Raw genomic sequence first — 13,695 nt, forward strand, 5'->3', positions numbered from 1 at the left:
CCCCTCCCCCGCCCCAGCTGTCCTCTCCTCTAGCAGAGGCCCAACTGCCTGAAGGCATCCTCTTTCGAGCAGGAACATACTTATGGAATAGCCGCCACATGCTGGATCCCAGGCCTAGAGAGAGAAAACATGTTTCTATCCTCAGAAGAACACAGATTGAATGAGGCAATTGCAGCCACGTACAAGGGGCTCTGAGGGCATAGACTTGGGTTTTCAAGGGAAGACTTCCTGGAGAAGGTGACATCTAAGTGGAAACTCTGAAGACAGTGGAGAGTTTTCAGAAAAAGAGTCAAAAGAGTCTTGGCATGAGATCCTAGGGTGCTACTGCCTAAAAGTCCTTTTTTTTTTAAAAAAAAAAAGATTTTATTGGGGAAGGGAAACAGGGCTTTATTGGGGAACAGTGTGTATCTCCAGGCCTTTTTTCCAAGTCAAGTTGTTGGCCTTTCAATCCCAGCCATGGAGGGTGCTGTCCAGCTTCAAGTTGTCCTTTCAGTCCTAGCCGCGAAGGGCACAGCTCAGCTCCAGGTCCAGCTGCTGCTGCCAGCCACAGGGGGCGCAGCCCACCATCCCCTGCGGGAGTCGAATCGGCAACCCCGTGGCCAAGAGGACGCGCTCCAACCAACCGAGCCATCCAGGAGCCCAGCGGCAACCCAGCTCAAGACGCCATGCTCAACCCTAGCTGCAGGGGGCGCTGCCCACCATCCCCTGCGGGGCTTGAGGAGTCGAACCCCCAACCTTGTAGTCGAGAGCCCACTGGCCCATGTGGGAACCGAACCAGCAGCCTTCGGAGTCAGGAGCATAGAGCTCCAACCGCCTGAGCCACCGGGCCGGCCCCCTAACAGTCCTTTAAAAGGGAACCAGTTAATTGCCACCCCAATAAATTTTAATTTAAAAAATAAAAATAAATAAATAAAAGGGAACAAGCTTTGCTCTGCTTTTAATAGAAGGTGAATAGCAGAGCAAAGCAAAGAGCATTTAGAGCCCTGGGGTGGGGAAGGGGAGCACGAAAGGGCACAAGAGGAAGAGGCTGGAGGCAAAAGAAAACACACCCCAGCTGCAGCTGTGGTCCCCAACCTGCAGCATCAATACCACCTTGGAGCTTATTAGAAGTGCAAATCCTCTGGCCCACCCCCAGACCCATTAAAGGAGAAACTGCTGGGGGCAGGGGAGAACCCAGTATTTTAACAAGCCCTTCAAGTTTCTGATAGACCACTGGGCTACAGGCCTGGTCCACTGTGGTGCTCATTAGTGTTTAATGAGAGCAACTGAGGGGATCCATCAACCAATGACTCTTGCCTTGGCAAAGAGTCCAGCAGTGTTCTCCACCTCGGCGGCACATTAGAATCACCCTGAGAGTTTTAAAAATCCCATTGCCCAGGCTGTACACCATGCCAATGAGATAAGAATCTCTGAGGAGGACATAGAGGAAAAACTGAGGGTTGCTAGATGGGGTGGGAGTGGGGATAAGGGGGAAGGTGAGGGGATTAGAAAGCACAGTCAGTAACCACAAGATGGCCACAGGGGTACAAAAGTCAATTTGGGGAATGTAATCAATAATGTTGTAAAGATTTTGTAGGGTATCTGATGGACACTTGTCTCGTTAGGGAGACCACCTCAGGGAAGATGTAGATGCCTGATCACTGCACTGTACACCTGAAGCTGAAGCTGAACAATAATGAATGTCAACTACAATTTTATATACATATATATATATATATATATATATATATATATATATACCAGTTTATATATATATATATATTTATATATATTATATATATATATATATATATATTATGTATATAGTTACAAGAAGCGGATTATAGCATTAGGAATAGAAACAGTGGAAACATAATAGCTGTGTGCGATGTCAGAGGGGTAGTGGATGGGGGAGGGGGGTTCACACAGTGTGAGGGATATAAATGACAGCTGTCTATTACTTTGTTTTGTACACCTAAAACTAAAAAAAAAAAAAAAAAAAAAAAAATCTCTGAGGAGGACCCAGCCATTGACATTTTTAAAAGCACACTGGGTTACTGAAATGTGCAGCCAAAACTGAGCACCACTGCAGTGAAAGAAGGTATTCATAAAATGCTCTATTTTGAATGACTTTGAGAGCTTTATTTTTAAACAAGAACAGCTTACATAAAAGTACATATCAAGTTACAAGTGATTCAGACAAAATAAAGCTTCATTTTTCTCTCCTTTATAAAAAATTGGGAGATAAAAAGCCTAGGACTGGAGCAGCAGCTCCACAGTGCATCAGCAATTTGGGTCCTTCTGGGTGTCCACTTATCCTGTCCTCATGGTCGTAATGTGATTACTAGGGCTCTAGCTATCAACTTTGTGTTCCACGAAGGAACAACTTAAAGGATGACGGGCAAAAAGGGTAGTTGCTTTCAAGCTCAAGCCCCTTTGAAAAACACCCCTGGAAGCTCCACCTGGAGATTCTGCTTTGATCTCATTGGTCAGACCTGTGACACAGGACTACCCTTAGCTGCAAGGGAGTCGGGGAAATGCAGTATTTTAACTAAGCACTTTCCCACTGTAAACAAAATTGTGTTCTGTTTCTAAAGAAGAAGGGGAAATGGATATTGGGTAGAGGGAATGGATTTAGGGTGGTTTTTCTTTTCTTCCTCATGTGGATTGTTCTTGTGTAGGAAGGCAGAGATAGGTTGTTGCCTCAAGGAGAAATGGATTGTTGTAATAAGACTGGAAAAAAGAGCGCAAAACGAAGTATAGTTTTTAATTCTTTTTCGCCAAACAGGCTTTTCAGAATCAAAGGTGAAGCAGGACATAGTTTTCTCTTCCTACCTGGTGAGGAGGGAAGAGCATGCAGCATGGAGGAAGGGGTAGGACCTTGGAGCATGTTGGCATGAGGGTGCTGAAAGGACCAGGCTTGGGAGGAGGGATGCTGTGGAGGCACTACCTGGAAGCTGAGCCAACAAAGGAGATACTTTTAAAAGAAGTGAAATGTATATTAGGTCACATGGCGATGAAGGCTATAGAAATAAAGCCCAGAAGACAGAAAGGGGAAACCAGGGAGGGGGCTGCAATTTTAACTAGGATAGGTAAGGAGGGACTCCCTGAGAAGGTGACTTTTGAGCAAAGACCCAAAAGTGATGGAGCGGACAGAAAGTGCAAAGGCACTGGGGCAGGAGTATTCCAAGAATAACATGACTGGTGTTGGACCTAAGTGAACAAGGAGTGAGATCAGGTGAGAGAGGGGTTTGGGAGATAGTGTAGGGTCTCACTGACCTTTGTAATGAATTTGGCCTTTGCTCTGAAGGAGATGGGAAGCTGTTGGAATGTTAAAGCGTTCTAAGAAGACAAACAGCATTTTATGACTTTGATTTGAACAGGATCACGCTGGCTGCTCTAATGCAGATAATCTGAAGTGGAGGCAAGATGGAATTAGGAGACATTTAGAAGGCCACTGCAGAAAGCTAGATGATGGTGCCTGTGACAAGGAGGTAGGAATAGAGGTGACCCTGGATATATTTAAAGGGAGGGGAACAGGATTTGATGATGGATTGGATGTGGCGCATGAGAGAGAGAGAAGAGACAAGAATGTCAGCCAGCTTTGGGACTTGACCAGCTGGAGGGCTGGAGGTTCCATTCTCTGACATGAGGAGACTGTGAGAGAGCAGGTCTGGGAGAAAGTCAAGAGTTGTATTGAACAGACTGCATTTGAGACTCCAACTGGAAACCCCAACGGAGATGGTGAAAAGGCTTTGGAGAGATGGGTCTGGAGTTCAGAGTGATACCCATTTGGGAGTTGTCAGTGTGTAGCTATGCTTGGGTGTCATGATTCTGAAGTTCATAGGTGGCCTTCTGCAAACTCAAGGGGGCACATTCCGATTTCTCCTGTGTGTATAGTAGCCCCTGGAATTATGCCAGGAGGTGGCCCTGCCCAGGTTAACCTACCTCCTCTGCCCTGCGCCTCCTAGTAATTCTGGAATCAATGGGTGAAAGGGGAGAAGGGAGTAAGGCTAGGGTTGGCCGGTTACTTATAGGGCCAGCTCGAAAGGGTCGGGGCAAGTGAAGACAGGAAGAGGCTGGTGGAATAGATGAGAGGACCAGAAGTGGGTAAGAGTTGTACCTAGTGTGCTTCCGTGGAAAGAATCCGCCAGAGCTGGAAGAGCAGCTAGAAGGATGAGAAAGGGAAGGACAACTTCAGTCAGAGAATGGTGGGCCCGGTGAGTCAGTACAGAGCTTCCATTTTAAAACAGGGGGGAAAGAAGTGGCTTTTCTCTCATTCTTGTCCTCAAACTTGTGGAAATGAACCAGAAGAATGAACTGTATGGAAGTCTACTTGATTCACAGAGAAACCAGACAACAGCCATCCTCCAAATCAGTCTACATTTGGGCGTTGGGATAGGGGACAGAGGGATCCATTCAACAAATATGTATTAAGTATCTACTATGTTCCAAGCACTTCTAGATGTTAGGGATACATCAGTAAACAAAAGAGGTAAAAATCTCTATGCTCATAGGGCTCACATTCTAATGAGCGAGATAAACACTTACCATCATAAATGAGTCAACCACGTAGTGTGTTAGAAGCGGGCGTGAGTGCTGGAGGATCTCGGAGGGAAGAAATCAGAACTGCAAGGTACTGTTAGGATTTGAGATCAGTGGTCAGTCAGGGGAGAGTTTGCTCATTTAGGATGTTGGGCGGGGGTGTCACACCATGGGAGGGCTAGGGCAGGGAAAAGGCAGCCCCAAGGAAAGTATTGTGGGAAACTTATCGCTGGGGAATAGCCGCTACCTTATCATTCCACGTAGATGTAGGTGGAGAAAGAGGATGCAATAGGAGGGAGACAGAGGTGAGATATCCCATTAGAATTGCTGCTGAGACTTCTGGGCCCTAAAATGGAAGCTGACAGACTTTTCTTGATTATGGCTGATCAAAGACATGTGATTTTTTTTGGAATAAGCCCCTGCTATGATTTCTGTCTGGGACCATCTGGGCTTCTCATAAAAAAAATAATAACATAGAATTTTAAATTCTTGATCTAGTGGTACAATTAGAACTTGTACATATTTGTTTGTCATATCATAAAGTTGAAGTCTGTGCTCACATGACCACACAGAGGAAACTGGCATCCATCTTGCCTTTCACCCTTTACAAAACCACTTTAGAACACGTGGGCTCTCAGAGGGTTTCAGAGCTGCTAGGGCAAACAGTTGTAAAATATACCCTGTACCAGGAGGCAGAAGAGGTTTTTGTGTCCCTTTGATTTTTTTAAAAACAATTTAAGCCCAAGTGACATCTGCGGATCTAAATGGGGGTAGAAATGCCAGGCTGTTCACTTTTGCACACATGGTCCAGCGGAACAGAACACACAAATGGGACACAAGCCAGCACTGGGCAAGTTCCGCCCACCCGCCGGCAGCTGAACCCATGCCCAACACACACACAAAATTGTATATTCACAAATGAGAACACTTTGTAATTAGAAACAATTGTGATTGCTTTGGATATTCTTTAGAATAAGAATCTATTGCAACTCTTAGCTATTATGAGGCTATGAGAAGCTTGGCCCAGGAGACGCTGGTACAATAGATAACATAAAATATTAACACAAGCTAGACATCCACCATCTAGAACCAGACCTCTCCAGAACACGATGACCATCGGCAAGAAGTCATCACGTCCCTGCCATTCTCGCTAGTGATAAACCTGCTGTTGAAAACACAGGCCCATTTTAATGAAGCATTTGTTTCTTTTTGTCATCTGCCCATCACAGAGTCAGAGAGCCCTGTAGGAAATGGAGACACTTATATGTATATGACCACCCTGCAGGCATCAGGTATAAACCCCCAGCTAAATCCAGCAGGCCATCCTAGCTTGAAGCCTGGTTTGAGCGTTCATTGTATTTATAGATTCTTGACACTGTATACTTACGGAAACCAAGGGGAAAATCAATAGAAACTGGACATGTGGCAAACTGAGCTCAAACAATGGCTATGAATATGGGCATTTCTGAGACCCCAGAGCACCACCTTTGGTGGGGGAGAGCTCACTGCACACTTATCATTATTTGTGCAAGGAAAACAGTGATTCATCTCAGAACAGAAGGTCAGGGTTTGGGTGAATGCACAGATGGCCACACAGCCCCACAAAGGCCATCCCTGACAGCCATGGCGGGGACAAATCCCACTGAGGGTGACCCTTTTGTCCCTGGTCTTCCAAATGTTTTTAAACAGATGAAATCAGAGTACAACAAACAATAGGGCACTTTGGAAAAAGAATGGAAGCATCTGTGAAAGGAGCAAAGGACAGCTCCATCTAAGAGGGGCATCGCATGGGCTGACTGCAAACCGTGAAATCTGAGAGTAGAAAATCCTTTCAAATTGTCTCTGCAAGATACACTTCAAAGCCAGATAGAGGGGAGGAGGTTTATAGGATGACTTTGACTTTTCATTTTGTACCTTTTGATCATTTTTTAAAAATTTTAATCACGTGTGCTGATGTTAGTTTTATTATTAAAAATTATTACTAAAGAAAGTACCCTGGTCTGTTGGGAGGGCTATGGACACACACACACACACACACACACACACACACACACACACACACTCTAATCAAAATGTGTCCTGTACCTTTTTGCTACTGTGAAACGTCCTAGAATTCCACTGCTAAATGCATCTGTAGGGTCTCCATGGGGAAAGCAGGCTGCAGGCTGCCTGGGAGAAAAATGAGCATTTTGTCATTTGTAAACCAGGATAAATCACTTGAGAAGAAAGGCTGGAGATGGCAAGTTTTCTGAAAAGATGAGATGTGACTAGCTGACGTGTTTTCTCCTTCAAACCCCTTTTCAAAACAAAAACACCATCTATGTTCTCTCTTTTATCAAAACCCCATGCCGGAGGAGAAGAGTACTTTAAAATAGAAGTCAGGTATCCTCTACTGCAGCCCATGCCCTGGAGAGAGGCAGCTGGGGAGTCATCCTGTACCGTCAGTGTGGCCCGGGGTCCAGCACCTTGCAGGGCAGGGTGTCACAGATCAGTATCGTGGCGTAGCTGGGTGTTCCAGACTGTTCATTGAACTCTAGGTCCAGCCATGCACCTCAACATTTCAAGACCCTCCTACCTGTGGTCTAGACACCCCCTCTAAGTGTGGTCCCTGGCCAGCATGGAGATCCCCCCAGAGCGTGCTAGAAATGCAGGATCTCAGGCCCTCCCCCCCCCCCCCAGATCTACCATATCAGCCTACACGTTCACAAGAGCCCAGGGGACTCCCAAGGGACTCGTGGGCACTGTTAGTAGAAGAAGCATTGATCATGCTGCTCAGAGGAGGCCTACCAATTCTTCCAGGAGGGACCAGGGAGTAGGTGAAGTGGTCTTTAAAAAAACAACCAACTATCTGAAATGAATAGTCTGGGATTCCAACAGAAAACTCTGGAGACCAGTGGGCACCAGGAGTTGGGAGGTGTGGGGACAGAGTCCCAGAGAGCAGTTTCCAGGCTCTCGGCCTCATGTGGAAAGGTGCTGGCTCGGGTAGTAGATGGCCATCAGCTGTGACTCTTTGGCCATCAGCTGTTACCGGTTAGCCACTAGCCACTGATATAACTGCTGTGGCTATGCTAGCAAGCGCAGATTGCAGTTAGCAAGGGGGGGTTGGTTGGCAGAGAAGTGGACGGCGGTTTGCAGATTGTGTGGCTCCTGCTTCCTGTGTCTCCAACCCAGCCGCCAGCGAGAATATAGTGAGTGATATGACTCCCCCATCTATGGTTCTGTGGGTGTTCCTTTTTGGCCTCACCATGTGCTGCGTTCTTATGTGGGGAACGGGACCAGAGACCCCGCATGACACCCTGCATGACAGGAGGGCAAGAAAGGAGAGATGAATTGGGGAGCACAGGGGGTTTGCAGGGCAGCCCAATGATTCTGTATGATACTGTCGTGGTAGCTACGTGTCATTATACGTGTGTCGAAATCCAGGAAGTGTGCAGCACAGAGTGACCTCTAATGTCAACTGTGGACTTTAATCAAAATGCATCAAGAGGGGGGTTCACACAATGTGAGGGATATAAAAGATAAACTTCTAAGTATTACTTTGTCTTGTGCACCTGAAACTAATAAAAAAAAAAAAAAAGCAAGGGAAAAAAATGCATCAAGATTGGCACGTCAATTATAACAAAGGTTATCACATGAATGCAAGGTGGTAATAGGGGGACATAATGGAGTGGGAGTGAGGGACATATGGGAATTCTCCCTACTTCCCCTCATTTTTCTGTAAACCTAAAACTGCTCTTAAAAAAATAGAGTCTATTTGACGACAACAACAGAAAACTGGCAACAGACATCCTCTCTCAGTTTGGGGCACATAAAACTGTCCCTGAGCTGTCTTCACATCGTGTCCTCTTGCTCGTGTCAACTGGTGCAGCCATGCTGCTCAACAGCTGGCAGGACGCACACGGAAGGGAAGGACGCCCACGGCAGGGAAGGACGCCCACGTGGAACGGGTGGGCCGGCTGGGACCCCTGGGCGCTAGTGCGCCACACACGGCTCGGCATGCATCTCGCTGTGTCATTCAGCCTGGGTCAGCCCCAGTTTTACAGAGCGAAGGAGATGGTGAGCAAACCAGTTGTGATCTAAGCCCGGGAAAACAACACAGACACCAAGTGCTTCACGCTACAGGAAACTTAGTAGCAAATGAGTGAATTCCTAATCCTGGGGGAATGTGAAATAAGGCAGAACCTCTCAAAAACTAGTGTCTGCGCTAACAGAGGCTCCTGACACTGTTGGCTTAAATATGAATTTAATGAAACAGGACATTATAACTGGATGTGTGGATCATGATGGGACACGGCCTCCCGTTTCAACAGCCACCTCCAGCCACAAGAGCGTATTCGACACCAGTGGGACACCTTGACCAGGTAAAGGAATTCATGTTTTCTGTTTAAAGAACAGCTGGAAGTGTCTAGAAATCATGAGGTTAGGAATGGGCGTGGGAGGATTTGGGCTGTGGACAGACCCAAGCCCTTGACGACACAGTCACGTGCAAATATACAAATCGACACATAACTCGAGGTCGGTAAAAATGCTACGGGTATGTACAAAGACGGACTGTCTTTGAGACTGATAATTGATTCGGTCTCTCCGTAAGTCTGATCACAAACTCTGCTCCGAAGTCATTTCAGCAAAGATGGCAGGTGACAGCTTTAGAGGCCGCTGGGAATAAGGATTGTCACAGCACGTTCTGCAGGTTACGTGTTCTCTCCTGGGTGTTTTCAGATGTCCACCCACACGACGGTGCTGCTTGGGGGTAGCTATCGGGTCACATGGGATGCTAGGTTTTCTTTTCTGCTGGGGTCCCGGATGACGTCTTCTTCGCTGTTGTGGAGTTTGGCTGAGTTTTGCTTTTCCCGATGCTTGGCTTCTTCTGTTTCTGGTTGTTGTTTTGAAGTGATTTCAGCCCCAGCATTTTACAATACTTGTTACACTGGTGTAGTGCTTTAAACTGATCAATGAAGGTCATGGAACAATTGCCTTTAAATCCTTTGTACCTGTGAGTTTGGGCAGAAGGAAAAATAATTGTTGAGAACAGGCACTTTACCTGTGTTACAAGAAAAATTTTGAAAGGGGAAAATGATGGTGCATGGAAAATATCTTTGTTCCTATTTTAGGGAAGAATGGCCAAATGGTTGACACACCTATTGATAGCAAAAAACAAAACCTGGGGGATTCAGCAAAAGCAGAGACCCATGGTCAAGGTCTACGATGAGGCAAGGGCTCTGGGTGATGACAGTTGTAGGTGGATATTATTGTCCCTTTCCTCTTCTCCTAGTGACTAGTGCTGGACCATCTTGATCAACATTACAAGACCTCTTGATGATCTGAAAGCTACCTCACCTCACCCAGAGGTTCTGGATAATGAATTCTAGAACTTTGGGGCTGGATGAAACGATTCAGTTTAGACCCTTCAATTTACCATTGAATGAATTTAGGCTGAGAGGTTGTAGGGCCAGCCTAAGAAAACAGAGCAAGTTCATGTGAGAGAGATTAGGATGCAGCCCTCTGAGTCTTCCTCTTACAGAAGAGCTCTCTCCTGTGACACCTCGCCTTCTCCCCAGAGGGAGAAGAATCTGAGCCTTTGTGTCTGGCAGGCTGACCTTCTGCCTCGGAGTGGGCTCAGGGGCTGTTCCTTTTGGTTGGAACATTTACTACTCAGACTGTAGATGACTGTTTCCGCATCCCAATCATGGTAGGTTAGCGTCCTTTTTGAATAGACAAGCCCCAGGTCCCCAGTCTTTCTCCCCACATGCACATGAACACGATCCATCAAGAAAGCTGGCCGAAGGGTAGCTGAGAGGATGAAATGAGAGAATCCATACAAACCACCCAGCTCAGTGCATGACAATCAGTTAATATTGGCCATGTTATTATTATAATTATCAATATTAAAGTTGGTGCAACTGATGAGGCCTTCCGGTGCAAGGGATGTTGAAGCTGACATCAAAGGATGAGGGATTTGCCAGGTAAAGGAGAGGGGGCGGGCCATGCTTGGCAAACAGAACCGTTGACATCATTTGCAAGGCCCAGCACAATATAAAACCATGGGCTCCTTGCTCAAAAATCGTTAAGCCTTTCAGGACGACGACAGCAGAACATGCATTACACGAAGCCCTTCGGAGCGTGGGGCCCTGTGCGGCTGCCCATGGAACTGGCCCTGCTGGGTGTGAGAGAGTTCTAGCCATGTCCAATTAGTAGAGCCAAACACAAACTGGCAAAAAGAAGTCTGTGATGCTGGCGTCATGTTGAATCTATAGCTAATATAATTCAAGAAATGGGCCTCCTTCATTTGTTGGTAGAAACCATAAAGGTCAACAAACCTGGAATGAATGGGCTGGACTATGAGCTTTTCCCTCTGAAATCCAAGCTGGGTTTTAAGTTGTTAAAGGCATGAAAGCTTTCTTTCATCTCCGGAGCCAAAGCTCCGGTGAGCAGCTCCATCCTGACACGTGTGTTACAAATCCAGCCTGCTCCCTCCTCCTCTTCCCTGAGAGGAAATGGTTCTGCCCCTGGGAGTCCACAGTCCACTTTCTTGCTAAAAAAAAAATGACTCCGTTTTTAAAAGCCACGCTCCCTCGTTGAAGAAAAAGCCAGCCCGAGACAGGAGTCAAATCTAGCAGGGTAGAAAAAATTCTGTTGCCAACCATGTCACCTTTACATCTCTATCTCTTCAGGCAGGAGACCAGGAGAAAGGCTGAAATGTCAGCCTGACTGCATTTCCTTGGTGCCCTGAGCACTCCCGGGCAGGGTGTGAGGCCACCTGGGCCTGTATTTGTCAGTCGTGATGGAAAGCCAATCCCATCCTCCTCCTAGAGAAAGACCTCCCTTGTCTCACCCGATTCCTGAGCTTCTCAGACAAACTAGGAAGATCATGAGGACGGGCGGCCTCCCTGTTTAAGCGTCACAGTCTTCTGTCTCAGGCTGCCTTGAGGCTTTGAAACATTCAGACAACATCTAGTCCCTGCAGAGAAAAATCACTAACTCACACTGTGAACTCCCAGAAAGTGCACCAGTGGCTTCTTAAGCACCGCCTGGCGGCCAGTGTGTAACACCGGGTAACAAGTGAGTCCTTATATAATGATTCCCACCCACTGGAATAGAAAGGGATGAGTTTGGACAGAAGAGCAGGACTTGTGGGCAGCCCAGCAGCGTCTGGGAGCCCAGACCTCGGCCCGGGAATCTGGCGCCTTCTTTTCCTCCACGTCCCTCTTTCTTTAGAGTCCCTACGGAAAGCCAGTAAGGTATCAGAGACAGCAGCGGAAGTTCTACAGAAGACCAAGTGAGGGCATGGTGAGGCCCTACAGGGAACGCAGTTTACGAGGCCCTTTCTCTGCCCCCAGCGCCCTTCCAGCCCCAACGCAAGCGCCTTACGGTGGAGCCCTTCTGGCCGTCTCTACACCACAAGAAGAAATCTCTCCAACCTGATCCCTGTATCTCTGTGAAAACTACATCCACTTCTCACATCTGCACAGACTGTGGTCTCTCCTAGGACATTACTTTTATGCCCCAAACACCTGTCCATGGAAGGCTTTTCCACAAAGGTCAAGGGAACAAATGAATGGATACCAGCCCCATCCTCAGAGCTACGTCATCTTGGCCCAGAGTCGTTCTCCAGATCACATTTCTGAACTTCTCTTTCTCGATCTAATTTTGGACTCTCAACTTGGCATCTCAAGCAATACTGGACTTGCCTCCCCTCGCTCTCTGAGGTATACATTTTTTTTGCTACCTAGCGTCTACACAATTAAAAGTCTTTCTCCTTTCACAATTTGGTCCCTAGCTCAGCCAGGAATGCCTGGCTCCCGCTTCGACCTCTGTTCACTCAAACTCACAGCCATTGTCGTTGCCGAGGAAGAAAACAGGGCAACCTCCTTTGTGTTGCGAGATCAGTTAACCCAGAGTTTTTCAAAGGACACGAGTCCTCTGAAATTACACCAAGCTCTCCTAAAATACCATGCAGTGGGAAAGACAGGTTCTCCTGCTCAAGGCCCACCTTGCGTGCCACATGTACCAACTGTCACCCTCGGGAATGGAAGAGACCACAAATCTGGAGTATTGTGACATCTCTCCAGCATGACCCCCATTGCAGACGCTCTCCGTCTTATTCTTGCTGGATGGATGTACTGGGTTGGAGAGTGTCCCTTCCAAAGTCATGTCCTACCCAGAACCTCAGAATGTGACCTTATTTGGAAATAGCATCATTGAAAATGTAATTAAGATGAAGTCATACTGAAGTAGAACGGGCCCTTAATCCAGTATTTCTGGTGTCTATGTAAGAAGAGGAGTAGAGATAGAGACACACAGAAAGAATGCTGCCTGACGATGGAGGCAGAGATTGGAGCAATACGTCTGTAAGCCAAGCAACGCAGCAACCTCTGGAAGCTGGGAGACAGGCATGGAACACATTTTCCCTCACAACTTCCAGAAGGAGCCAAGCCTGCCGACACCTTGCTGTTGGACTTCTGATCTCCAGAACTGTGAAAGAAAGAAAGTTCTGTTCTAAGCCATCCAGCTTCTGGTCATTTGTTATGGCAGCCCTAGGAATCTAATACAATAGAATAAAGAAGAACCCTGTATTTGCAAACTCTTCCACACATTTCCATGTTTAGAAACTTGAGCTCTGTGGGATTTTACTAACTGGATCTTTTTATCCTTAACCTCAAATAAGTATTACTTTCTAGCCCATCATTTTATATTACTATATCCGTCCCCCAGCTCACTATTTCCAGAAGTGGAATAATAAGTCTATTCCACTAAGTATCACCCATTGGAGGGTTTTCTTAAATATTTTTCCCTCTGGATGGGGGGGGGGGGGGTGCATACAAATTACCCAGGGATCCTGTTAAAATGCTGGCTTGGATTCAGTAGGTCTGGGGTGGGGTCTGAGAGTCTGCATTTGGTCCAGTGGTCCCACTTGGAGCAGCAGGACATAGACTGAAATTGCAATGACCTCAAATCATCCCTATTTGCTTTGGAAACATCTTTCTATTGAAACCGGATCATGGCTTTTTTCTTGAAATTTGTGTCATACATTGTAAAATCACACTGTAGCCTTCCACTTTAGAGGGGGAGGGAATTAGAGGGAGCTATCTATTTCCACAAGCCTGCCCTCACTTGACACAGTTTTATTCAGTACAGCTACACCTCACTTTATTGGGCTTCCCAAATGCTGCA

General features: G+C 46.7%; 1 protein-coding gene across 3 annotated transcripts in view; it reads right to left on the reverse strand.

Annotated features, from left to right (window-relative positions):
* Window positions 1–8,750: 8,750 nt before the first annotated feature.
* Window positions 8,751–13,695, reverse strand: part of ALPK2 (alpha kinase 2) — a 117,487-nt gene continuing 112,542 nt past the window's right edge. For 2 of the 3 annotated variants that reach the window (XM_074339895.2, XM_074339896.2), the window contains one exon: window positions 8,751–9,515. In XM_074339895.2, coding sequence (XP_074195996.2) covers window positions 9,299–9,515 — 217 coding nt within the window. In that variant the 3' untranslated portion in view covers window positions 8,751–9,298. The remainder of the gene's footprint in view (window positions 9,516–13,695) is intronic. The other variant, XM_074339897.2, reaches the window with a different exon arrangement.

The sequence above is a fragment of the Rhinolophus sinicus genome, chromosome 4 (genome assembly GCF_057876585.1).
Source record: "Rhinolophus sinicus isolate RSI-liver-muscle chromosome 4, RSI-T2T, whole genome shotgun sequence".
Taxonomy (NCBI): Eukaryota; Metazoa; Chordata; class Mammalia; order Chiroptera; family Rhinolophidae; genus Rhinolophus; species Rhinolophus sinicus.